Source organism: Schistocerca nitens, chromosome 6 (assembly GCF_023898315.1).
Source record: "Schistocerca nitens isolate TAMUIC-IGC-003100 chromosome 6, iqSchNite1.1, whole genome shotgun sequence".
In the NCBI taxonomy this organism is placed as follows: Eukaryota; Metazoa; Arthropoda; class Insecta; order Orthoptera; family Acrididae; genus Schistocerca; species Schistocerca nitens.
In genome coordinates this window covers 233849155-233876358 of record NC_064619.1, presented here as the reverse complement: position 1 = coordinate 233876358, position 27204 = coordinate 233849155, and the positions used below count along the sequence as shown (strand labels likewise).

The 27204-nt window shown below is 39.8% G+C and overlaps 1 protein-coding gene across 1 annotated transcript in view; it reads left to right on the top strand.

Annotated features, from left to right (window-relative positions):
* The window catches only part of LOC126262867 (fatty acid synthase-like), a 379208-nt gene that overhangs the window by 137028 nt on the left and 214976 nt on the right, over positions 1 to 27204 (top strand). The window contains exon 11 of the mRNA XM_049959735.1: positions 19208 to 19397. Coding sequence (XP_049815692.1) covers positions 19208 to 19397 — 190 coding nt within the window. The remainder of the gene's footprint in view (positions 1 to 19207; positions 19398 to 27204) is intronic.

The window sequence follows — 27204 nt, the reverse complement described above, 5'->3', positions numbered from 1 at the left end:
AATTGGACTAGTGATTTCCTTTCAGAGAGGTCATGGTTCGTAGTAATTGACAGAAAGTTACCAAGTAAAACAGAAGTGATTTATGGCATTCTCCAAGGTATTGTTAAAGACCCTCTGTCACTCCTTATCTATGTAAATGATTTAGGAGACATTCTGAGCAGCCATTTTAGGTTGTTTGCATATGATGTTGGTGTTTATCATCGAGTAAAATCATCAGAAAATCAAAATCAATTGCAAAATGAGTTAGATAATATATCTTATGGTGTGAAAATTGACAGTTTACCCTAAAGAATGAAAAGCGTGAGGTCATCCACATGAGTGAAAACAGGAATCCATTAAACTTCGGTTACACGATAAATCAGCAAAATATAAAGGCTATAAATTCAATTAAATATGTAGAACTACAATTACAAAGAACTTAAATTGGAAAGAACACATAAAAATGTTGTGGAGTAGGCGAACCAAAGGCTGTGATTTATTGGCAGAACACTTAGAAGATGCAACAGATCTACTAAAGAGACTGTCTACAGTACGCTTGTCTGTCCTCTTTTCAAGTACTGCTGTGCAATGTGGGATCCTTACCAGATAAAATTAATGGAATACACTGAGAGAGTTCAAAGAAAGGCAGCACATTTTGTATTATTGAAAAAAAGGAAGAGAGTGTCATGGACATGATACAGGATTTGCAGTTGAATTATTTAAAACAAAGGTGTTTTTCATTGCAGTGGGATCTTCTCATGAAATTTCAATCACTAACTGTCTCCTCCATAAGAAAAATATTTTTTGACACTGACCTGCATAGGGAGAAATGTTCATCCTAGTAAAATAAGGGAAATCAGAGCTTGAACAGGAAGATACAGATATTTGGTTTTTTCTTGTGCTGTTTGAGAATTAGTGCAAAGGTTGTTTGATGAACCCTCCACCAGGCACTTACAGGTGATTTGCAGAGCCATATAGATCAAGATGTAGCAGCTTTCCATGTTACAATATGTCATTTCTAATATCCCATGAAAGCTTGCTTACAAGGTTTCAAGAACCAACTTTAAGTGATGAATCTAGGAATATCCTACAATCCCTATGTATTCCTGCAATAGGGATTGCAAAGTCAAGATTAAAGTGCACATGGAGGCATTAAAGTGGTCTTTCTTCCTGTGTTCCATATTTGAATGGAATGAGAAGAAGCACTAATAAGTGGTTCAAACACTTCACAATAGTTTGCAGGGTGTAGATGGATGTAGATATATCATTTTGGGCATCTCTTGGAATGTTCTGGACTGCCTTGCCTATACAAGCAGAACAGTGTGCTAGCTCCAATAGTCAGTAGCTTTACTTCTGAAGATGACAGCAGAGACAGATGTTAAAAATTGGAGAATTTTATTCAAAATAATGCACCTTGAATACCAAGAAGATTTTATTCAGGCCATATACTCTGAAGACTTACAATATTCCTCAGTGATGTCTACATCTACATCTACATATCTACTCTGCAAATCATGCTTATGGGTCTGGCAGAGGGTTTATTGAACCACCTTCACAATAATTCTGCGATATTCCACTCTCGAACAGTGTATGAAAAAAATAAACACCTGTACCTTCCTGTGCAAACTGTGATTTCTCTTATTTTATTATGATGATTGTTTCTCCCTGGGTTGGTTGGCATCAACGAAATACTTCTGCATTCAGTGGGGCAAGTCGATAATTTTGCAGTTTTGTGAGAAGATCTTGCCAAAAATAGAAACATCTTTGTTTTAATGATGTCCACCCCCAATCCTTTTAGGAAAAATGTGCTATATGTGGTTGTTAGAGAAACTGTGGAAAAAGAAACTGGACCTGCTAAGCTCCTTGGCAGTCTTGCACTGCTGCTGGGACAAGGAGATAGTTCATTCATTTGCTGTTGTCAAGCAACCTTTTTAAAATACTGCAATGAACAGAATTTTGAGTAAGCCTAGTCACTTCAGAGTGAGTTAGAGGACGTGGGCAACAAGCAAGGAACTCAGTATTAAAATTTTTGAATTTCACTGAATTTATTGGCCTTTAGTTTGCGCTACAGAGACAGTTGATACTTACATAAAATATACAGGTATCCATAGAATTAGTGTTAGAATATTTGTTTGTATGGTTGCACACACACGTGGACACACACACACACACACACACACACACACACACACACACACACACACAAAAATACCATATGATTATCATAAAATCAAATGTTATAGAATGCTTTTGTGCAGTCCATCGTCAGTTATATGTGTTGGTCTATATACAGATACCTGTCTGCGGTAACTGTGAATATATGCATCACATGGAAAAGTCTGCAGTCCTGAATTGCTAACAGAGCCATAACAGAGGTTGGCAGTGGACGACCAGGTTTCACAAGTTCTTGTAAAGAATTGTTGTACTTCCATGTAACTTGGGCACACAAAAGAAAGGTGATCTGCATCCTCTTCTTCTCCACGGGAGCAGAAAGATGTCTCTACAGTGTGCAGTTTGTGAAGATATTTGCAAAAACTTCTGTGATTAAATTTGGGTCTGGCTGTTAGAAAAGCGAGTTGCCTAGGCAGTGAGTTTGTATGAGATTTCATGTAATAGGGGACTGATGGGTGAATTTTACCATCTTCTTGCTTTCTTCTTGTTTTCTTCCATTCCTGTTGCCAGTCTTGTAACATGCATCCGTGTAGGACATATCACTAATCCATACTTGGGATTGTAGTCCACATGGTTATGCCCTGTCAGAGCAACTGTTTGACTAAGTGGTCAACAGCTTCATTGTCAGTGATCCCATAGCACGAGCAAAATTAATGGAATGGCCTTCTTGATGGATTGATTTCAACACTTTGATAATCCTGCACAAAGTGAGACTTTTAGTCGAACAGGTGCTAAGATTATTAAGTACTGTTAGAGCAAATAAAAGAGACATTTAGTAGAAAATGGAGAGAGCAGTATTGCAACAAGTTCCACAATCATGGTACTTGCCTCTGCTGCTAATTTGAATACATAGACTTCTACAGACAAGGCCTAATTTGAATACATAGACTTCTACAGACAAGGCCTGCAGTACCTGCTTCCAACAGCATCACTATTTTGAAACCACCAGTGTAGATATCTGTTGCCTCCAGATACTGTATTAAAAACTGCTCCGAAGTTTTATTGTTAAAGTGAGAATTATGGTCAAAGATAATGCCAGTTATTGTGTTCAATGAGATACTTTCAGTTGGAATCTCTTTTAAAACTAGTTATTCTAGGGGCTCTAATGATCTCCCTTGAAAACTCCTGAGTATCTAAATATGCTTGAACTAGGGAGGAAGAGTTTTAGTGATCCAGAAGTGTGTAGTTAAGTGCTGTATGGTTAAGTTTGAAGCAATTGATTTCAGATTATTGGGTTCATATTGATTCCTTTTAAGAAGAAATTTGATTCAGAGACACTACTGGTGTATGTGGACTGGAGTCCATTGGTAGCAGTGGAGTGCATTATTCCCAAGCATGCTCTCCATGCTTTATGTTAGCATCTGTCAATTTTGTCAAGGTAAAGTGTTAGTGCAGTGTCTGTTCAAACACCACCCAAGTCTTGTTATAGCTCTGATTTTGCTGTCAGCCATCTCACATTTATTAACCACATACTGTGTGTGTGCCTTCCAGATTAGCTTATGGTTGATGAAGAGTCCCAGATATTTGACTACCCCCTGTCCAAGTAATTCATGCCTATTGCTGTTACCACTGGCAGATTCTCTCTGTGCCTCAAAATCAATACTGCATTTGATTTATCCATGGATATACCCAGTCCGTTTCCTGTGAGCCACTTTTGGAGTGTGAACATTCTGGTTGTCAGTTGTGACTTCAAGGGATATACTTTCTGCACAAAACCATGCATTGTATACATATTGTAAAACTTTCACCTTCTGCTGGAATTTCCTATCATTTATGTACAACTAGTAGCAACTGATCAGAAAGAAAAGATAAAGATGTTCTGCAAATGTTGGGATATATGCTGTTACTTGAGTTTTGTGGTTAGCACTGGGAATACTGCATTATTGTAGATGCTGATTAGCTCTGGGAACAAACACATTATGTCTGAAACAGAGCTGTATATACTAACAAAATGTATGAGAATTTCTTCAGTACCTTTGCATTTGTGAAAATCTACCGGATTACTACAGAATAGGCCATGATATTCAAACCACCAATCTAACTGAAATTTGACCATTCTTTCCAACAATTCATAGCGCAATTGCAGGAATGTTATTGATAAGTACAACACCACTGAATCAGAATCCTTCCCTGGTTTGAACACAGGTATCATCCTGCCCATCTTTAGTGGCTCAATGTTACAATGATTAGCCCACATTTTATTGCCAATATGGAGTAGGTACTTTTATCCTTCATATGGCAGATAGGGTTTTGAAGTGAATATTATCTGGCTAGGGGCAGTTTTTTTCCAAATAATAATGGAAAGATATTGAGGATTTGTTGAAGCTCTTCACCGGCTTCCATACATTTGACATTGTAGAGTTCTTAGTAGTAGAGTTACAGAGGATTCTCCTAATAATCTCTTCTTATTATTCAAAAACGTCTTGGTATTTTTTGTCAGGCTTATGTAGTTTTGGTGGTTACTATGGCTCTTACAGTTCCCCAATACTTGTTGACGTTTGTTGAAGAGTTTCTGACATTCAGTATTCCACCATATGAGTCTGGCTCTATTGTGGAAGTGCCTGTGAAGTGTGTTAGTTTGGAATAGTCAGAAACTAGATCTCTGGACGATTCTATTCATGGAAGGCTCATCTTTAATCTATCAACATATTTATTCCAGTCAGTTTTCATGGTTTTCCATCTTTATGCAGGTTAGATCCAGCATGGTTCTTCCTATGTGCCAGGTGATGTCAGAACAATTGGCAGGTGATCGGAATCCAAAGGATCTACTTTTACTTCCCATTTGGTTAGTAGTGCAAGATAAGGTGATCGATACTGAGGTCTACTGTTGACCTTGTCTGTAATGATGGGGTTATTCTTGTGGGGGATCTATAATTCAGCAGCACTTTGTTTTCATCTTATAGGCTTGTTATTAATAGATCACCACTGTGATCACTTTACTCACATCCCCATCATGTGTGATGAGCTTTACAGTCCCCCACAACAAGCAGTGAATTGTCAAATTATTGTAATAGGGATGTAATATTGGTATTAAATGAAACAAGTTTACTGTTTCCAGTCACCGTTTTTATTTATTTCCACGATGTGTTTCAAAGGTTTAAACCTCCATCATCAGGTGGATTTACATTAGTTAGTATGACATTTGTGTGTGTGTTGTGTTATGATTTTTGGAGGAACTTGTGACACTGCCTCCAGTGGTCATAGGTTCCTTTTGCTGTCGTAATACATCACATGTATACATGTATATTAGTTATGAGCAGTGACAGAGCTTGCACTGTTACATGATGATGAAAGATTTGACATTCTTGCTGGTAGATACAAGAAATGCCACCTTTTATCTTAAAAAAGACTATAATGAAAATGATTTTATCTGTTGGGTAGTGATAATACCACAATTACAATCATCATCCAACACAGTTCATTTATGAAAAACGGAATATTTCTACAGATTCTGGTATACCAGACAAAGTAGTTACAAATCCTGCCAGGTTTCATAAATTCTCAAAGATATGCAAGGAAGGGACCCCTCTTAGACCCATTGCTAGTATTATTACTATATCTACTTGCAGATATATCTGGCTGAGTTACTAGAACCTGTTGTGTTCTGCCCACTCGTCTAATATAGGGTGCTTAGGAAAGCTGCTATATTGGACTACTAGACAACAATTCAAGGAAATTGTATTAATGGAGTTTATTACAAAAGGAAATGATTACAATACTTAACTTTGTGTGATATAGATGTGTCACAGGCAAGGGGCAACAGACAAGCAAGCTCTTCACTATATACAATTCGTAATACAAGTGAACCAATACAGTTTCTAAGGTACTGCTGTAGCATTTGTAGGTCGGCTTGACTTCAACTCAGGCCATGGCCAGGCGAGGCAGTGCTTATATTCTGTTGGCCTAGATGCCACTCCTGTCTCGCTGTTGTCCAAGATAGGAATCTGTCTGTGTACTATTGGCTGACGTCATCCCACAGCCCTCTCTGCTCTTCCATTCTTGACCCTCATGCCGGCGCTGACATTACACCAGAACATTCCCCCCCACCCCTCCCCCTAAAATCGCTGGACTGTCATTGTATATGGAGCACAGCAATGATGGGGGAAGCAGAAGTGTAGACACTGTACTGGAATGGAAGGTGTGGCTGCAGAGGACATCAGGCTTCAGGTCATAATCCGGCATTTGCTCTGGTGGGAATGTCCTATGGAAAATGTTGTGATCAATCTAAGCTTGTGGTTATAGCTTGATACCAGTGCCTACCAATTTTAATTGTATATTACAGCACTGAGGATGGTCACTAAGTGACCAAATATCGATTTTGCTGACAATAAAACAACAAAATACGGCCAGTGCTGATTTTCCTTCCAATTCTGTCCACTATTTGGTCGTGGTGCACACAACACGCAATGGAGTCACCAATCAATAAAGTTTTTAGTTCCACACTATTGGCTAATTTTAACTGTTCACTGTATTTCCAGTGCACATTTTCATCTTCTAGCATGTTTTCATCTTCTAGCACGTATGGCATTATGCCATAAGAAAGAATCAAAAATGAGTTAATACAGTACTGGTACTCCTAGAAGATTTACATCCCAAAACCCACACCGAAAAGCTTAATATCAGGTCGAGTCCTATTTCATTGGGAATCTGGACATACGAATATGCTCTTTAAGTATGCACTTTAAATGTGCCATTTTAGTAAGGTTCACGAATGTTTTAATGTTGTACACATATGAACATACGGGCTTCCTGTATCAAAGCAGCTGCCAAAACGCGGTGGTGCCTGTTATCTGGCGCTCTCTGACGAATACTGATACGAACCTATTTCTAACAGGTCACGGGAAAATATTGCGAATGGTGGTTTGAAAAGCGTTACTTTCAAAGTAAATTTCCTTTTACGCAAATTGAACTATGTGCGAGAATGTACGATGAATTTCGTAAATCACAGAGCGTTTGATGACGAGCCATTTAGAAGTTTTTTGAGCCCAGAAGATCAGACATTCATATCATTATTATGAGCAAATTGATGTAGTGCTCAGAAAGCTCTCTCTCCTCTGTGGTAGCTAATTTATTTGTGGAAAACTTTGAGGACAAGTCACTAGACTCGGCTAAAAATTTTACTGGCTCATTTGTGTGATAAATCCTAAAGTGTAACACGCGCAAAAAATATCAACATTATATGTGAAAGCTTAGCTTCTCTTGCAGCTTATTAACCTTAGAGATCAATATTATCTGAGAAAAGCTTTTCTTTTCTTGTAGCAACACTATGTATATTAATTTAAAACATTAACTTTTCCTGTTTGTGTATCCGCACTATTTAACAGTGATGTTGCTATTAGCTGACTACATCACATGTCCTGTGGTCTGAATATCCGCTGTCATCAGCTGGCGGGATCACGTGACATGAGCTATGACTGACGTAAAAAAGCGCGTCACAATCTCGATTACCGTGGTTCGGAAAGTAACATGCGGTGTTTGGTGAAATTCAAATTTATCATTTTGTAATACAAAAATATGCAGTGTACATGTTGCTGCACATCAAAAATCTTCCCAAAAAGAGTTTTCTTCCCTGACTTTCTTCTTCTAAAGTGCCGGGAAATTCTACGCCTGTGTATAACAACATAACCATTCAAAGGATTGATAAGATTTACAGGTCCAGGGGAAAATATACTGTCACTTAATAACACAGAAAAAAGTGTTTTCTCATCCAGGAGAAAATGTATTTTTAACCGGGAAATCCGGGAATTTTTTTTCCTTGTCCATGTATACACCCTGAATAAGCAAGAAAAATAAGTACAAAAGAAAAGAAAATAACTGCAACACCCACCTGAAAACTGTGATTAGCAAAATCACAATAAGAGACTGTTGAAGCAAGTAAACAAAGAAAAGACAAGGGAGAATTAAGGTGACAGCAAAACAGCAGCCCACGAAAAGTTCAAACAGGGAAGCAGTGGCGGCTGTCGGCTCATGGTTCATGGTACACTTCATCACCAATGTTGTGTTCTGCCCACTCATCTAATGTAGGGTGCCTAGGAAAGCTGCTTTCTTGGATTGCTAGACAATGATTCAAGCAAATTGTAATAATGGAGTTTATTACAAAAGGAAATGATTACAATACTTCTCTGCCCAAACCCTTTGTCTTTAAATATGTCTGCTTGTGTCTGTATATGTGTGGATGGATATGTGTGTGTGTGCGAGTGTATACCTGTCCTTTTTTCCCCCTAAGGTAAGTCTTTCCGCTCCCGGGATTGGAATGACTCCTTACCCTCTCCCTTAAAACCCACATCCTTTCATCTTTCCCTCTCCTTCCCCTCTTTCCTGATGAGGCAACAGTTTGTTGCGAAAGCTTGAATTTTGTGTGTGTGTTTGTTTGTGTGTCTATCGACCTGCCAGCACTTTCGTTCGGTAAGTCACATCATCTTTGTTTTTACAATACTTAACTTTGTGAGATATAGATGTGTCGCAAGCAAGGGGTGACAGACAAATGTAAGCAAGCTCTTCAGTGTATACAATTCATAATACAAGTGAACCTATACAGTTTCTAAGTTACTGCTGTAGCGTTTGTAGGTCGGTTTGACTTCAAATTGGGCCATGACTAGACAGAGCAGTGGTTATATTCTCTTGGCCTAGATGGTGCTCCTGTCTCTGTGCCACCCTAGAGAGGGGCCTGTCAGCATACTATTGGCTGACCTCATCTCACAGCCCTCTCTGCTCTTCCATTCTTGATAATTGTGCTGGCACTTTATGTTAAGCTGGAACAGAATGCAAGATGAGATACTAGAAACACAGTATACCTACACTGTGGACATTGTGGAGATGCCTAAGAAGCTGGAGATAGGCCTAAAGAAACAATGATTAGTCTATATGTGATGTTGTTTTATATAAGAATGCTCATAGAAGACATACTGGATCTTTTGGTCAAAAATTTTCTGTCTGGTGTTGTCAAACTTTTTTCCATACAGCAACAAAATTGTATTTTATACTGTGATTAACATTATGATGCAATGTATGGCACAGCAATGGGAACCCCCTATTGCTTGCTATGGCACAGATTTTATGGGGAATTGCGAGAAAAAATGCTCTCAACTTATGTTGTTATATGAGTTGCATTTCCTATGGATTGTTGATGATACTTTCTTGATATAGCCTCATGATAAAAGGTGACAGTACCAGTTAGTTAGTTAGCTAGCTAGTTAGTTGTTCCATAGATAAAATTCATGATAAATGGTATAATGTGGAACATACCGCCAGAACCAACATAGAACAATAGTAATATTTATGTGGTTGTGTGCGGACAGATACACAGGACCTTTTTTTTTTAACCTTTTAATGACTAATTATCTTTACTCAAGCATTCCTCTGTGATATAGAAAGAGTTATTAAGGAGAAATCTCTTGCACATTTTAAAACACTTCTGATATCTATCAGACATTTTATATTCATGGGTACATTGCCAAAGAGTTTTATGGCTATATATATCACCACTTTATGTGCCAAATCAAACAATGGCAAATCCAGGATGAAATAATGACAATATTATGAAAAGGATAGATTGTAGCTCATGATATAGTGCAGATGTTGAGTTACAAACAGGCACAACAAAAAGATTGCTGAACATGTGTGCTTTTTGCCAAAAGGCCTTCTCAAGTAAACAACGCATTCACATTCACACAAGCACAACTCACAGTCAAGTGTGTGTGAGTTGGGCTTGGGTGAGTGTGTGTGCATGTTGCTTACTTTAAATGAAGCACTTCTGGCCAAAAGCTTGTACATGTAACAATCTTTCTGTTGTGCCTATGTGTGACTCAACATCTCCTCTACATGGCAATTAGCACTATACTCTTGTCACAATACTTAGATTCATGAAAGGATAATGCAGATTTTTTTTTCTAGTGTTGTCCTTGTGAATGTCTGTGTTATACTCAAACTTGCATGGATTTTTGGTAACAGAGTTCGTAAGTGAATAAATGCACTGCTAGGCTGTGGTCAATATTCCCAGCTGCTTAAAGAGATGCCTGTAAGGCTTATATACACTGCTGGAAATTGAAATAAGAACACCGTGAATTCATTGTCCCAGGAAGGGGAAACTTTATTGACACATTCCTGGGGTCAGATACATCACATGATCACACTGACAGAACCACAGGCACATAGACACAGGCAACAGAGCATGCACAATGTCGGCACTAGTACAGTGTATATCCACCTTTCGCAGCAATGCAGGCTGCTATTCTCCCATGGAGACGATCGTAGAGATGCTGGATGTAGTCCTGTGGAACGGCTTGCCATGCCATTTCCACCTGGCGCCTCAGTTGGACCAGCGTTCGTGCTGGACGTGCAGACCGCGCGAGACGACGCTTCATCCAGTCCCAAACATGCTCAATGGGGGACAGATCCGGAGATCTTGCTGGCCAGGGTAGTTGACTTACACCTTCTAGAGCACGTTGGGTGGCACGGGATACATGCGGACGTGCATTGTCCTGTTGGAACAGCAAGTTCCCTTGCCGGTCTAGGAATGATAGAACGATGGGTTTGATGACGGTTTGGATGTACCGTGCACTATTCAGTGTCCCCTCGATGATCACCAGTGGTGTACGGCCAGTGTAGGAGATTGCTCCCCACACCATGATGCTGGGTGTTGGCCCTGTGTGCCTTGGTCATATGCAGTCCTGATTGTGGCACTCACCTGCACGGCGCCAAACACGCATACGACCATCATTGGCACCAAGGCAGAAGCGACTCTCATCGCTGAAGACGACACGTCTCCATTCGTCCCTCCATTCACGCCTGTCGCGACACCACTGGAGGCGGGCTGCACGATGTTGGGGCGTGAGCGGAAGACAGCCTAACGGTGTGCGGGACCGTAGCCCAGCTTCATGGAGACGGTTGCGAATGGTCCTCGCCGATACCCCAGGAGCAACAGTGTCCCTAATTTGCTGGGAAGTGGCGGTGCAGTCCCCTACGGCACTGCGTAGGATCCTACGGTCTTGGCGTGCATCCGTGCATCGCTGCGGTCCGGTCCCAGGTCGACGGGCACGTGCACCTTCCACCGACCACTGGCGACAACATCGATGTACTGTGGAGACCTCACGCCCCACGTGTTGAGCAATTCGGCGGTACGTCCACCCGGCCTCCCGCATGCCCACTATACGCCCTCGCTCAAAGTCCGTCAACTGCACATACGGTTCACGTCCACACTGTCGCGGCATGCTACCAGTGTTAAAGACTGCGATGGAGCTCCGTATGCCACGGCAAACTGGCTGACACTGACGGCGGCGGTGCACAAATGCTGCGCAGCTAGCGCCATTCGACGGCCAACACCGCGGTTCCTGGTGTGTCCGCTGTGCCGTGCGTGTGATCATTGCTTGTACAGCCCTCTCGCAGTGTCCGGAGCAAGTATGGTGGGTCTGACACACCGGTGTCAATGTGTTCTTTTTTCCATTTCCAGGAGTGTATGTCTGTGAACTCTACACATAATTCTAATTATTCTCTTTTCTGCAGTCAATACTTTTTGCTGAAGTGAGGTGTTACCCCAGAATATTATCCCATAAGATGTCAGTGAATGCAAATATGCAAAATATGAGGTGTGATTAAAAAGTAACATGAACTTTTTAATTTTGCAGGCTTTATACATCCAATTTTCAAAATGTTTTTTTCTTGTTGGTACACATGTTCCTGATGTATGTTTGCATTTTCAGCTGTTTGAATTTTTAGTTTATCGTTGACTGTTGAGAAGCCCGTGTTTTTCAGTGCTTGATGAATTTTTACTTTTGAGAAAGATGGATCAGAGAATTTGCATTAAATTCTGCTCAAAAAGTGGAATAAAGTGTAGCACCACATTTGAAATGTTGACTGTTGGTTTTGGTGAATCTGTTATAAGCAAGATAAGAATTTACAAGTGGTATAAACATTTCAAAGAGGGTTGAGAAGCCATTGAAGGCAGTGATCACTGTGGATGCCCTAGCACATCAATTACTGACGCCAATGTGTAAGAAGTAAAGAAAATGGTTCTGGAAAATTGCTGACCCACCATGAGAGAGGTTGCTGATGATGTTGACATATACCTTAGCTCATGCTAAGCAATTTATTTGAGTATTTTGGCCACAACACATGTAGGAGCAAAGTTTGTTCTAAAATTGTTGAATTTAGACCAAAAAGTATGCTATGTAAACATTGCTCAGGAATTGCTGAATGAAATTGACAACGATCCTGAACTTCTAAAGAAGGTTATGAAAGAATACAGAACATGGATATGAAGGTATGATGTTGAAGTTTAGGCCCAATAATCCCAATTGAAGCAGCTTGAAGAGCCGATATTGAAAAAAATTCGACAAGTTCAATCTCATGCAAAGGTTCTTCTCACTGTTTTCTTTGATTACAGTGCATCATGAGTTCCTGCCTCATGGTTATATGGTCAATAAGGAGTACTAAATGGAAGTTGTGTGCCATTTACTTGAAGAAATATGAAGAAAATGACCAGAATTGTGGCAAAACCACTCACTCTTTTGGTATAAGTGACGCTGCCCTTCTTGACCAGTACCTGTAAGCGTATAATTTTCATCATCCCATGCATTAAAAAGCTCTCTTGAACACATTAGTACCTACTTGGGGATAAAATTATTTCTGACAATAATTTACATTCTGGTCTGTAGTTTGTTCAGAGGCAATGTCTACAGCAAGGAAGATACACTGAAGCACCAAAGAACCTGGTATAGGCATGCATATTCAAGTACAGAGATATATGTGATACTAACCAAAACGGCCTTGCTGTGCTGGTACTGCGAACGGCTGAAAGCAAGGGGAAACTACAGCCATAATTTTTCCCGAGGGCATGCAGCGTTCTGTATGGTCAAATGATGATGATGTCCTCTTGGGTAAAATATTCCAGAGGTAAAATAGTCCCGCATTTGGATCTCCGGGAGGGGACTAACAGGGGGACGTCGTTATCAGGAGAAAGAAAACTGGCGTTCTACGGATCGGAGTGTGGAATGTCAGATCCCTTAATCGAGCAGGTAGGTTAGAAAATTTAAAAAGGGAAATAGATAGGTTAAAGTTAGATATAGTAGGAATTAGTGAAGTTCAGAGGCAGGAGGAACAAGACTTCTGGTCAGGTGAATACAGGGTTATAAATACAAAATCAAATAGGGTAATGCAGGAGTCGGTTTAATAATGAATAAAAAAAATAGGAGTGTGGGTAAGCTACTACAAACAGCATAGTGATCGCATTATTGTGGCCAAGATAGACACGAAGCCCACACCTACTACAGTAGTGCAAGTTTATATGCCAACCAGCTCTGTAGATGACGAAGAAATTGATGAAATGTATGAAAAAATAAAAGAAATTATTCAGATAGTGAAAGGAGACGAAAATTTAATAGTCATGAGTGACTGGAATTCAGTAGTAGGAAAAGGGACAGAAGGAAACGTAGTAGGTGAATATGGATTGGGGCTAAGAAATGGAAGAGGAAGCCGCCTGGTAGAATTTTGCACAGAGCACAACTTAATCATAGCTAACACTTGGTTCAAGAATCATGAAAGAAGGTTGTATACATGAAAGAAGCCTGGAGATACCGACAGGTATCAGATAGATTATATAATGGTAAGGCAGAGATTTAGAAACCAGGTTGGGCAGATGTGGACTCTGACCATAATCTATTGGTTGTGAACTGTAGATTAAAACTGAAGAAACAGCAGATAGATGGGAATTTAAGGAGATGGGACCTAGATAAACTGACAAAACCAGAGGTTGTACAGAGTTTCAGGGAGAGCATAAGGGAACAATTGACAGGAATGGGGGAAAGAAATACAGTAGAAGAAGAATGGGTAGCTTTGAGAGATGAAATAGTGAAGGCAGCAGAGGATCAAGTAGGTAAAAAGATGAGGGCTAGTCAAAATCCTTGGGTAACAAAAGATATATTGAATTTAATTGATGAAAGGAGAAAATGTAAAAATGCAGTAAATGAAGCAGGCAAAAAGGAATACAAACGCCTCAAAAATGAGATCGACAGGAAGTGCAAAATGGCTAAGCAGGGATGGCTAGAGGACAAATGTAAGGATGTAGAGGCTTATCTCACTAGGGGTAAGATACATACTGGTTACAGGAAAATTAAAGAGACCTTTGGAGAAAGGAGAACCACTTGCATGAATATCAAGAGCTTTGGTGGAAACCCAGTTCTAAGCAAAGAAGGGAAAGCAGAAAGGTGGAAGGAGTATATAGAGGGTCTATACAAGGGCGATGTACTTGAGGACAATATTATGGAAATGGAAGAGGACGTAGATGAAGATGAAATGGGAGATACGATACTGCGTGAAGAGTTTGATAGAGCACTGAAAGACCTAAGTCGAAACAAGGCCCCGGGAGTAGACAACATTCCATTAGAACTACTGACAGCCTTGGGAGAGCCAAGCCTAACAAAGCTCTACCATCTCGTGAGCAAGATGTAAGAGACAGGCGAAATACCCTAAGACTTCAAGAAGAATATAATAATTCCAATCCCAAAGACAGCAGGTGCTGACAGATGTGAAAATTACCAAACTATCAGTTTAATAAGTCACAGCTGCAAAATGCTAACGAGAATTCTTTACAGACAAATGGAGAAACTGGTAGAAGCTGACCTCGGGGAAGATCAGTTCGGATTCCATAGAAATGTTGGAACATGTGAGGCAATACTGACCCTACGACTTATCTTAGAAGCTAGATTAAGAAAAGGCAAACCTACGTTTCTAGCATTTGTAGACTTAGAGAAAGCTTTTGACAATGTTGACTGAAATACTCTCTTTCAAATTCTGAAGGCGGCAGGGGTAAAATATAGGGAGCGAAAAGCTATTTACAATTTGTACAGAAACCAGATGGCAGTTATAAGAGTCGAGGGACATGAAAGGGAAGCAGTGAATGGGAAAGGAGTGAGACAGGGTTGTAGCCTCTCCCCGATGTTATTCAATCTGTATATTGAGCAAGCAGTAAAAGAAACAAAAGAAAAATTCGGAGTAGGTATTAAAGTCCATGGAGAAGAAATAAAAACGTTGAGGTTCGCTGATGACATTGTAATTCTGTCAGAGACAGCAAAGGACTTAGAAGAGCAGTTGAATGGAATGGATAGTGTCTTGAAAGGAGGATATAAGATGAACATCAACAAAAGCAAAATGATGATAATGGAATGTAGTCGAATTAGGTTGGGTGATGCTGAGGGAATTAGATTAGGAAATGAGTAAGTAAGTAGTAAAGGAGTTTTGCTATTTGGGGAGAAAAATAACTGATGATGGTCAAAGTAAAGAGGATATAAAATGTAGACTGGCAATGGCAAGGAAAGCGTTTCTGAAGAAGAGAAATTTGTTAACATCGAGTATAGATTTAAGTGTCACGAAGTCGTTTCTGAAAGTATTAGTATGGAGTGTAGCCATGTATGGAAGTGAAACATGGACGATAACTAGTTTGGACAAGAAGAGAATAGAAACTTTCGAAATGTGGTACTACAGAAGAATGCTGAAGATTAGATGGGTAGATCATATAACTAATGAGGAGGTATTGAATAGGATTGGGGAGAAGAGAAGTTTGTGGCACAACTTGACTAGAAGAAGGGATCAGTTGGTAGGACATGTTCTGAGGCATCAAGGGATCACCAATTTAGTATTGGAGGGCAGCGTGGAGGGTAAAAATCGTAGAGGGAGACCAAGAGATGAATACACTAAACAGATACAGAAGGATGTAGGTTGCAGTAAGTACTGGGTGATGAAGAAGCTTGCACAGGATAGAGTAGCATGGAGAGCTGCATCAAACCTGTCTCAGGACTGAAGACCACAACAACAACAACATATGTGAACAGGCAGAATTTTGTACTGTGGCCGGCAATGCCTATATAAAACAACAAGTGTCTTGCACAGTTGTTAGATTGGTTACTGCTGCTACAATGGCAGGTTGTCAAGATTTAAGTGAGTTTGAATGTGGTATTATAGTTAGTGCATGAGTGATGGGACACAGCATCTCTGAGGTAGCGATGAAGTGGGTATTTTCCTGAATGACCATTTCATGACTGTACCATGAATATCAGGAATCTGGTAAAACATCAAATCTCAAACATCGCTGTGGCTGGAAAAAGATCCTGCAAGAGCAGGACCAACAACAACTGAAGAGAATCATTCAATGTGACAGAAGTGCAATCCTTCCACAAATTGCCCAGATTTCAATGTTGGGTCATCAACAAGCGTCAGCATGTGAACCATTCAATGCCATTCAATGTAACATAATTGACATTTGCTTTCAGAGCAGAAGGCCCACTCATGTACCATTAATGACTTCATGCCACAAAACTTCACACCTCGCCTGGGCCCATCATCACTGACATTGGACTATTGATGATGGGGAAACATGATGCCTGGTTGGATGAGTCTCATTTCAAACTGTATTGAGCGGATGGATGTGTATGGGTATGGAGACAACCTCATGAATCCATGGACCCTGCATGTCAGCAGGTTCGAGCTGGTGAAGGCTCTGTAATGGTGTGGGGCATGTGCAGTTGGAGTGATATGGGACCCCTGATACATCTATATATGACTATGAGAGGCGACACGTACGTAAGCATCCTGTCTGATCACCTGCATCCATTCATGTCCATTGTGCATTCCTTTCAGACGTGGGCAATTCCATCAGGACGATGCGACACCCCACACATCCAGAACTGCTACAGAGTGGCTCCAGGAACACTCTGCTGAGTTTAAACACTTCTGATGGCCACCAAACTCCCCAGACACAAACATTATTGAGCATATTTGGGATCCCTTGCAACGTGCTGTTCAGAAAAGATCTCCACTCCCTCGTATTCTTACAGTTTTATGGGCAGGCCTACAGGATTCATGGCATTAATTCCCTCCAGCACTACTTTAGACATTAGTTGAGTCCATGCCACATCATGTTGTGGCAGTTCTGTGTACTTGCAGGGGCCATGCACGATGTTAGGCAGGTGTACCAGCTTCTTTGGCTCTACAGTATGTATTAGATGCTGTCACTTGCAACTGATGAAGGGTGCTCCTGACTCAGTGAAAGAGCCCAAACCACGAAAGTTTCTTCTGCACTATGGGGCTAAAAAACAGTAAAATAAGTTGGGTACTCCAGAGGTGTGGGCTGAGATGGCAGAATCTACTTATGCTGAACAATGTACATGAACACTATGTTTGTACTGAACTTATACACCACGTAAAACAAGGGGAACTGGAGAAGTCAACTGTGACAAAACACTGCCTAGAGAACTGGCATCAAATACTGTATAATTTGGAAGTACAAAGTCTTGAACCATAAGTCATCATACTGAGATACAATAAAAGAGATGGCTGAGATTAGACCAAGTTGTAATTAGAATATTTTTAATAGAGACCTAGAGTACATGTTTAGTAGTGTATGGGGGTGTGCATTGGACATCAGATGATAATGAAGATGTGTGATTGACATTTATAGGGAGGCATCAGTGGCACTTTTGAGTATGTCTCTGGCTCATTGGACATCATCTGGTTCTGTGGTAGACTGGAGCTGCCAGAGTTTGTCCAACTCACATTCCCATGTTTTTGCCATTTTGGCCCAATTCTGGATAAGTCTGGACACTGATCATTTTTTCTTTTCTAACAAAGATGATGTAACTTACTAAACAAAAGCTTTGGTATATTGATAGACACACAAATAAACACAAACACACACACAAAATTCAAGCTTTTGCAACCCACGGTTGCTTCATCAGGAAAGAGGGAAGGAGAGGGAAAGACGAAAGGATATGGGTTTTAAGGGAGAGGGTAAGGAGTCATTCCAATCCTGGGAGCGAAAAGACTTACCTTAGGGGGAAAAAAAGACAGTTATACACTTGCACACACACACATGTCCATCCGCACATATACAGACACAAGCAGACATTAGTATACCTGTGTGTGTGTGTGTGTGTGTGTGTGTGTGTGTGTGTGTGTGTGTGTAAAAATTATGTTATTGCATTCAGTCAGTAGTTTTACTCCTAAAGCCAATGAGAGAGAGAGAGACAGCTGGCAAAAAGTGAGGATTTTATTTGAAATTATATGGCTTTAATTCTGAGAAGATTTTATTCTGACATGCACGAACAAAAAACACTAAGGACATTTTTTTTTCTTAAATTTAAATTGTATGCTGATAACTATAGAGATTAAAGCAAGATGGAAGACTGGTAGGATACATAGGTCTAGGAATACCTACATCTGCAAGAGTAGAACTGAGAGTAACACAGTCTTAAGGCACAGACAACTGTGCTGTAGCCATTAACTACAAGAAAGTTTTGTGTTGTATGAATGCCTCATTTGTTAAATACTAACCAATTAGAAATGTGAAAACGAATTTCTAAGCACTCTTAGCACCACTGTCAAAAGAATAAAAACGATTTTGTGCACTGATTTGTCACTGTGGTTGAATGTCTTGCAGCAAAAAATATTTTCGTCCAGAAATGTTTTGAACAGTGTTTTCCGGAATGTAATAGGCATTCTTCTTATTAATTACTTGAAAAAAAAAAAGTACAACAAGAACTGGCAGATGTATAACATCTGGACCATTTGGATTAGAAATTATCAAAACATAGTTCTGAGTATAATAAACTGAAAGATGTGAAGCACAAATTGTTGGAACATTCAAACCATTCACCACAGTTTGTATACAACTTCTTCTTTATGTTTGCAGCACTGTCATTTTAACTTAGTATTGTGACCATGTCAGGTGAGCACCACAGATTCAAAATTAGTAACTTATTCAAGATTGTATTTAATGTAATTTATTTTTACAATATCATCTGCAGCTGTGAGCAGCTTTCATGGATGAGCTCAGCACTGCCACATCACTAATAACATCTGAGTGATGTGCTAAATCTGATTGAAAAAGGAAAGAAATGCATTGTTTGTGCTTTGTGTATCTATAAGTACTACAACCATTTGATCTGTTTGTTATTTGTTATCTTTAGAATCCCGAGAGTTATTTCTGTCATTATGTGGATTGAAATAGTACATAATTTTATGGGATGTTACAAATTTATGTGATATTGTGCTGCAATTTGCATTACAGATTGCATTAGTCGACATTCTATGTAAACTTGAAATACATCCAGATGGTATAATTGGTCACTCTGTTGGTGAATTGGGTTGTGCATATGCAGATGGTTGCCTCACAGCGGAACAAATGATACTTGCATCTTACTATCGAGGAATAGCTACGCTTGAAGCAGAACTTATTAAAGGAATGATGGCTGCCGCTGGTAAGCATAAAAAACCTCTCAGTATTATGAATAAATCATTATTTGTATTTCTTTCATGTGCCATTTATTTCAGTTACTGAGTGTAATGCACCAGAATGTTTCAATATAAACGTTTAAGTATATTAATGGGTGTTTGGTCTCTGTCATATCATCACTCTTTGTTATTGTTGGGTAAAACCCAAAAATGGTATATGCCTGTGAAAAATTTGGGTTTGTGATCAGGGATGTTCCTCATCATCTGTTTTAACTTTTCAAAGGTGACACTCAAGGATTCCCAAAGTTTAACACAAAACTTGAAGGCATAACATTGCTCTAAATAATGATTTTCCAATTTTGTGACACACAGAAATAACACAATTTCACTGAAGGTGCTCTCAAAAACCACATGATGACTGTACAGAGCTGAAACTTAGTCTGAATTTCAAGAAGAGATGAACACACCAGTCTTCACAAGTAGCACAACACAGCATTGCAAGATTGCTTGCATTGTTGTCAGTCTCATAACTTTTCTCACCCACCTCATATACAGTAATTTGGTCTGCAAGATATCTAGGAGAGTTAAAAATTTTGTTGTATCATCAGCCTTTGGTTCTAAATCTTATCCTTCCAGTAGAGCTTTGCATATCCTTTTGTCAAATTTTGATTATTAAGGATGAGTCATACTTATGCTGTCTTTCATTGAGAACTATCTTCAATTATTTTTGTACTTGGGAATATAATGCAATATCAAGAGTCTACGTTACCGTTTGCCATCACTGTCTACGATTGGAAGCTCAGGCATAACCACGTTACACTACCCTAAGCTATTTTCTCAGTTGCTTATTTTTTAGAGACTTTCAACTATTTATATGATTATACAATATTCAAATATTTGTGCCTCAGTCTTGCTCCCACAAATTTGTTCCCTCACTTCATTCATCTCAACTATATTCCTCAACTGTTTTCTGTTCTGAGGCTAGTACTGCACCTTCCTCATCACCTAATAAAACTATAAAATTATGAGACAGAATGGGTGGTCAGTACTGGAGGAAAAATTCTTAGTAATGCACGTACATACCAATACAAAAGTACAAGAAACTACCATAACTTTCAGCACTATTAGCTTTCTCAGGGATGATAGAGGGTCAGGTTAAGGAAGATTAGAAAGGAAATGCAGATTACTGAGACTCCAAGACCAGAATGACCCATCTATTGTGGTGAAGAGGGGAAACAAACATGAAGTAGGATGCAAGAATATGTTGGAAGGCAAGTTCCCATCTCAGGAGTTTGGGAAGGCTATTATTGTGTAGGAGGATTCAAGTACCAAATGTGGTGTTTCCAGGCAATCAGTTTCCTTGAGCTAACTGTAGTGGATGTTCAGTAAGTCAGTAAGAGTATCTAATTCATATTCCTCAACCATTCTTTGTTTGGTGATAATTTTTTTATTTGGCAATATTCCTTTCTTTTCCAGTGTTCAGCAATCAATTTTTATTGTTTGATTACCTCTTTTCACTGTTTGGAAATCTACTTTCATTGTTTGGCAGTCCACTTTCATTGCTGAATGACCTTTTGTCTCTGTTTGGTGGTAATTTTTCCTTATTTATTGACAATTTTTTCTTGTTTGACTATTCTTTTTCTACATTTAATGTTCTTTCCATTTCTTTGCAGTCTTACTAGTTTCTCAACATTCTTTTAGTTCCCAGTTTGCCTTTGTATAAATGCTCATTGTACTATTCTTTTTCTCTTACAAGTATTACCACCACCATTACATAACCTCTGCCAACTACCACTCCCACAAGCTGCTGTCTTTCTTTAAAATCCCCCAATCTTTCAGCCTTTAAAAGTTTTAGTGCACTCAGTGTATTTCTCCTTTAAACAAGCAATAAATCTGAACAGAATACCTCCCACCATGAAATAAGAAGCCATTATGTTCATCACATATCTCAAAAAAATGTCCCACCCTCTGTCTTCACCAGCTACAACCTATGAGGTGTTTTCCAATACTAAGGTCCATTGGTCATTAAAAAAATAAGTTTATGAAAAACGTTTTTATTGGCAGTATTATAGTCATAATTTCAGGTCCATACACTAGGCATAACTCATGATGGATTTCAGCAACTGAAGATCCTTTTGGCAGCAAAAATCTAATCACACCACACTCTTTACAGCTGGCAGGATCTATGACTGTCTTGACCATTGGGATCTGCTCTCACTGACTGGCAAATGACTACTGAATCAAACCAATACTGTAGTATTTTTCCAAAGAGTTAGCAGACAGCACTGCATGTGTGAAACATCATTCAGTCCTACCATCAGTTAAATACTGGCCACCATATCTTAGTTTTGGAAGACGCCTCTTAAAATGCTGCCACTAACAACTGTCTACCCTATCCAACGAGCCAGTCTAGTCTCCTTCTGATTAGATTAGTTTTTCGTTCCATAGATCCATGCTGAGGAGATCCTCGTGGATGTGGAACATGTCAATTTTTTTTTAAAGCTGAAATAACAATACTAATAGTATGAATATACACAATACATCATTTGTTTCTATTGAAAAATTTGTGAATGGAGTAGAAGGAGTTGGCCACTAGTAAGTCTTTCAGGCTCCTTTTAAACTGATCTTTATTTGTAACTAAATTTTTTATGTTTGCTGGCAAATTATTGAAGATTAGTGTTCCTGAGTAGTGGACCCCTTTTTGAACTAAAGTAAGTGCTTTTAAGTCCTTGTGCAGATCATTTTTGTTCCTGGTCTGTATGTATGAACTGAGCTGTTTGTTGGAAAATGAGATATGTTATTTAGGACAAATTTCATTAAGGAGTAAATATACTGAGAGGCAGTAGTTAGTATACCCAGTTCTTTGAAGAGGTTTCTACAGGACGTCCGTGAATTTACTCCACAAATAATACGTATTACACGCTTTAACCTCCCATCCCAGAACATCCTCCACCCAAACACAACTGTAGCTAAAATCAAACAATTGTGTTCCACAGTCAGTCTCAAGCCTCTCATTTAGATCCCTCTCCAGTCCTGAGACATCTGTTCTTTTCAAAGGCATAGTCTTCAAGTGAAATGCAATCACACTGACCTACTCAACGATCTCCCTTCACTTGTCGGTAACATCAGTTCACAATATTACTTCACCACTCAGTCCCAACACACAATCAACAAAGTGAGCATTGAATCCTGCCTAGAACAGTGACCACCCAAATGCCAAACTGATCTCTCAGTCCTTTCTGAAAAACATTAATGAAAGTACACACCTTACTCTAGCTCAGTCAAAGCTTCCATGATCTGAAGGCGGACTGCTCTATCATCATAATTTATGTAGAGAAAGGCACCATTAGTGTGGCACTTGACTGTGAGTAGCATGTGGCTTAGGAACATGGTCAGCCCTGACTCCTTGACATACAAAACTGTTCCTAACAACGCTACTCCTTCCATCTTTGTTGAGCTGCAGAAAATCCTAAAAACCCTAGGTTCTTTATGAGAAATCACAACTGCTTCTGCAAAACTCTTTCCTATTCCTGAGTTGTGCACCCTAACCTTCTACCTACTTCCCAAAATACACAAAGCAACCATACTTGCCGTAGCAGATACCTTCATAGCTTCCACTGAATGCACTTCAGCCCTGTTGGCGAGCATCAACAACCAGCACCCATTCTGCATAAAAAAACTAAACACTTCCTGAAATGTATCCTCATTTATTGTCACTCTAGCCAACTTTATCCTTACTCATAACTATGTCACGTTTGAGGACTTCTGTGGCAACTGGGATGGACCATCCTATGCCAACATTTTCAAGAGCCTCAGAAAGAGGCTTTTCTCAAGAGTCAAAAGTTGGGCCCTTGGGTTGATACAGATTTATTGGCAACATGTTTGTGGCCTAATCCCATGTTGAGAGAAAACGTCTCCATTTCCTGCAAAACCTTGGCATCTTTTCCCAGCCAAAAATCATCTTGTCCTTTTCCAAAATCAAAGCTACCTTCCTTGATGTTGACCTACAACTCATTCAATCCATATGAAAACCAATAACCAATAATACCTACATTCTGACAGCTGCCACCTCTTCCACATCAAACATTCTCGTCACTAAGGCATAATCATCAAGGGCTGGCATTTCTGATTCACCACTTAACAGCTCAAGAAGTACGCTAACATCATCCACAGATGTCCTCTCCTGAAAATTTCCCCATTTACAAACAAATTTTTATGCAGCGTCCTTCTCTCACTGTCTAACTAGTACAACTTTCAATATCAAAAATATCAGAAGCACATCTCTTGTTACCTAGTGCCACTCAGGCCCTATTTGCCTCAATATATTACTCTGGCAGAGCTGTGACTTTCTCTTGTCCAGCCTTGAAATGAGATTATCTCTCACTGATATTGTCCCCACCCTCTCACCCTCTGTCATTCTCCTAACATCTGTAATATCCTTATCACACCACATGGCATTCCTACACCATTACTCTTACCCCAAGGTTCCTATCCCTGCAGTCATTTCCACTGTAAAATCTCCCCCAAAACAACCACCCACCTCCACTTACTCCTGCTCTGCTACTCCTGTGTGATACATTATTGACTGCAGAACAACTTGTGAAACCATGCACTTCATTTACCAACTAACATTTCGCCACTGATAGTGTTTCATATAGAACTGACCATCAGTAAACTGTGTAATCTCATGAGTGGATGTAGAAAAGCTGTTTACCTTGGGGACATTCAGAAGTCATTTGTTGCAAATGCTGAATAGCATGAGACAAGGACCTGAGTGCCTGCTACATCTTACGGGATATTTAGATCCTCTCACCTTGTTCTAGTTTTACTAAAATCTGTTGATGGGAATATGTTCTCCAACAAATCCTGCATCATGACACCTTCCTGGATTTACCCTCTGTCAACAAACACTCCCCTCTCTTTTTTTTCATTATTATTATATTTTTTCTTAGTTTTTCCTTTTTTCTTTCTTATGTCTTATTTAATTATTTTCTTTATTGCTTGTTCTCACAACAGATGGGTCCTTCTCATCCTGGGATCTGAGCATCTTGCCTTACTTTCTGACAGTGCCCATCCTATCCCTTTTTCCTCCCCAAGGAAGGAACTACTAGTTCCAAAAGCTACAACTGTTTCTTGTACTTTTGTTTGTGTCTAACTGCAGTACTGAGAATTTTGTCTCCTGAAGTAAGCTGTCTCAAAATTTTATAGTGTTATCAAGTGCATTTTCTATTTGATGGACTTCACACACTTAATAATTTTAATTCTGCAGACTTAAACAGTCTTTCCTTCTTGTCCTATGTAGTAAGGGATCACAATAACTGGAGTTACTGAAATCATTTATACAGAATAATAATGGTGGCAACTACTGAGCACAGTTGATAGTCTAAGTATCACAGAACAGGTCCCACAGGAAGCCAAGTCAACAAGGTAAAGTTTACTGGCCAACGTCTGGCTGCTTGTAGTGTATGCAGTGATTTTTCTTCCAGTTTGGATAGCCGCTGGAACTGTGTGGTATAGATCCTGAAGTTCACTCTGCATCAGAACTGCTTGCAATGGCTCAACAAACTGAATTGACAGAGAGGGCTGGACGCCATTCTAATTATATGCCTGGTGAAGTAATATCTGTTTGATAATTCGGTATCGTGTGAATCATGTGAGAGGAGTAGTGCTCTCAGTGGTGGCACTGTTGTCAGGAATGTGAATGCTGCTTGTGTTGAGGCTGGCACGTCTCGTGGTGAAGCTAGTGTCGATGTTTCCGTGGTGCAGCCTGGAGCTATACTTCAAAATGACCAGTGTGTTTTGGACACAGTCCAGTTCGATGTGGTTGGTACACCATGCTTGCTGAACTGAAGATATCTGCTTTTGAAAAGGGAGCATCTCCTGTTGAGTTTGATCACAGTCAACTTGTCAACCATGTCTGTAAAGTGGATAGTTGTGGTGACTTGTGAAGGATATAGACATGGCACAAGATATTTAACATTGTTTCACAGAATTTAATGTCTCGCTCACTACTGCGTAACTGTAACAATCCCAATCAGCTATTTAATTGTTCAGATCTCCTCCAATGATGACTGTATTGTTAGGGAACAAATGTACAAGTGAGATGAGGTTTTCTCTGGAGTTTACTGTGAGGCTGTCCATCAAAAGAAAGGCCCAATTATAATCATTTTCCCCACTCTTGATAATTACTGTTGCCCAAATGATCTACTATGCAGCATAAATTTCTATCTTAGTGGTGTGAGTTTCTTGTTTGCAGTCACTGATACACCATCTTCAATTCTCATTTGCCTACCCTCTTGTTATACAGTTAGATTCACTTCAAAAATATTTGTGTTGCCAATTTATAGTTTTAGTCAGCTTCCTTTACCTTGTATTAAGTGAGCTCCTTTCCTATTTGGGCATACATCAAATGTTTTATCAACTGGTAACTAAGTTTTCAATAGTATCATGTGTGTGGAGCATTTGTTGGAGCCCTACAGTAATAATTTGAGGCTTCATACAGCTATCATTGACTATATTAGATGGAGAATTGCCTTATCAAAAAGAAAAGAAAAAATGTGTGCACAACTTCTGATTGGAAATGTCTGGTAATCATTGTCGCCACAGTGCCTCATGATCACTGATACTAGTATCAATGGGGACATCCTCAAAATTCCAGAATGAGATTTTCACTCTGCAGTGGAGTAGGCACTGATATAAAACTTCCTGCCGGATTAAGTTTGGAAGGTAGGATATGAAGTACTGGCAGAATTGAAGCTTTGCGAATGGGTCATGAGTCATGGTTGGGTATCTCAATTGGTAGAGCACTTGCCAACGAAAGGAAAAGGTTCCAAGTTTGAGTCACATCCTGGCACATAGTTTTAATCTGCCAGGAAGTTTTATAACAGCACACACTCTGCTGCAGAGTGAAAATCTCATTCTGGAAACATCCTCCAGGCTGTGGCAAAGCAATGTCTCCACAATATCCTTTCTTCCAGGAATGCTAGTTCTGCAAAGTTTGAGAAGAGCTACTGTGAAGTTTTGAAGGTAGGAGATGAGGTAATGGCAGAATTGAAACTATGAGGATGGTTTGTGAGTTGTGCTTGGGCAGCTCAATTGCTAGAGCACTTGCCCGTGAAAGGCAAAGGTCCTGACTTTGAGTCTCAGACCAGCACACAGTTTTAATCTGCCTGGAAGTTTGATACCAGTGCACACTCCACTGCAAAGTGAAAATCTCCTTCTGGAAACATCCCCAGGCTGTGGCAAAGCCATGTCTCCACAATATCCTTTCTTCCAGAACTGCTAGTTCTGCAAGGTTCGCAGAGGAGCTTCTGTGAAGTTTGGAAGGTAGGAGATGAGGTGCTGGCAGAATTGAAGCTGTGAGGATGGGTCACGAGTCGTGCTTGGGTAGCTCAGTTGGTAGAGCACTTCTCCATGAAAAGCAAAAGTCCTGAGTTTGAGACTCAGTCCAAAACACAGTTTTAATCTGCCAGGAAGTTTCAGCCTCATAGATCTAGATCCTGATTCAGAACCAGATGGCTATGATCATTTCTGAGGACAGTGTTGCAGCTACTGATCTTTGATGAATCTCTGTGAGGAAGGCTGGTATTGTCACCATTCTGTGATAGTCAGTGGAAAGATCCAAGTATGACCTAAGTATGACCTTGGAGTGAAGATGAAGGGCATCATTCATTCCAATGTGTGTAACATCAAGCAGCTGGGCTGCAGCAACAGCCTCTTCAACATATCAAATGTTGACTGCTGATGACTGACAGACCTTTACCCTTTTGCGATTACTCCCTCCTTCACACATGACACAGCAGGCTTCCAAAGACGACAAGTGTTGCTCTCTCT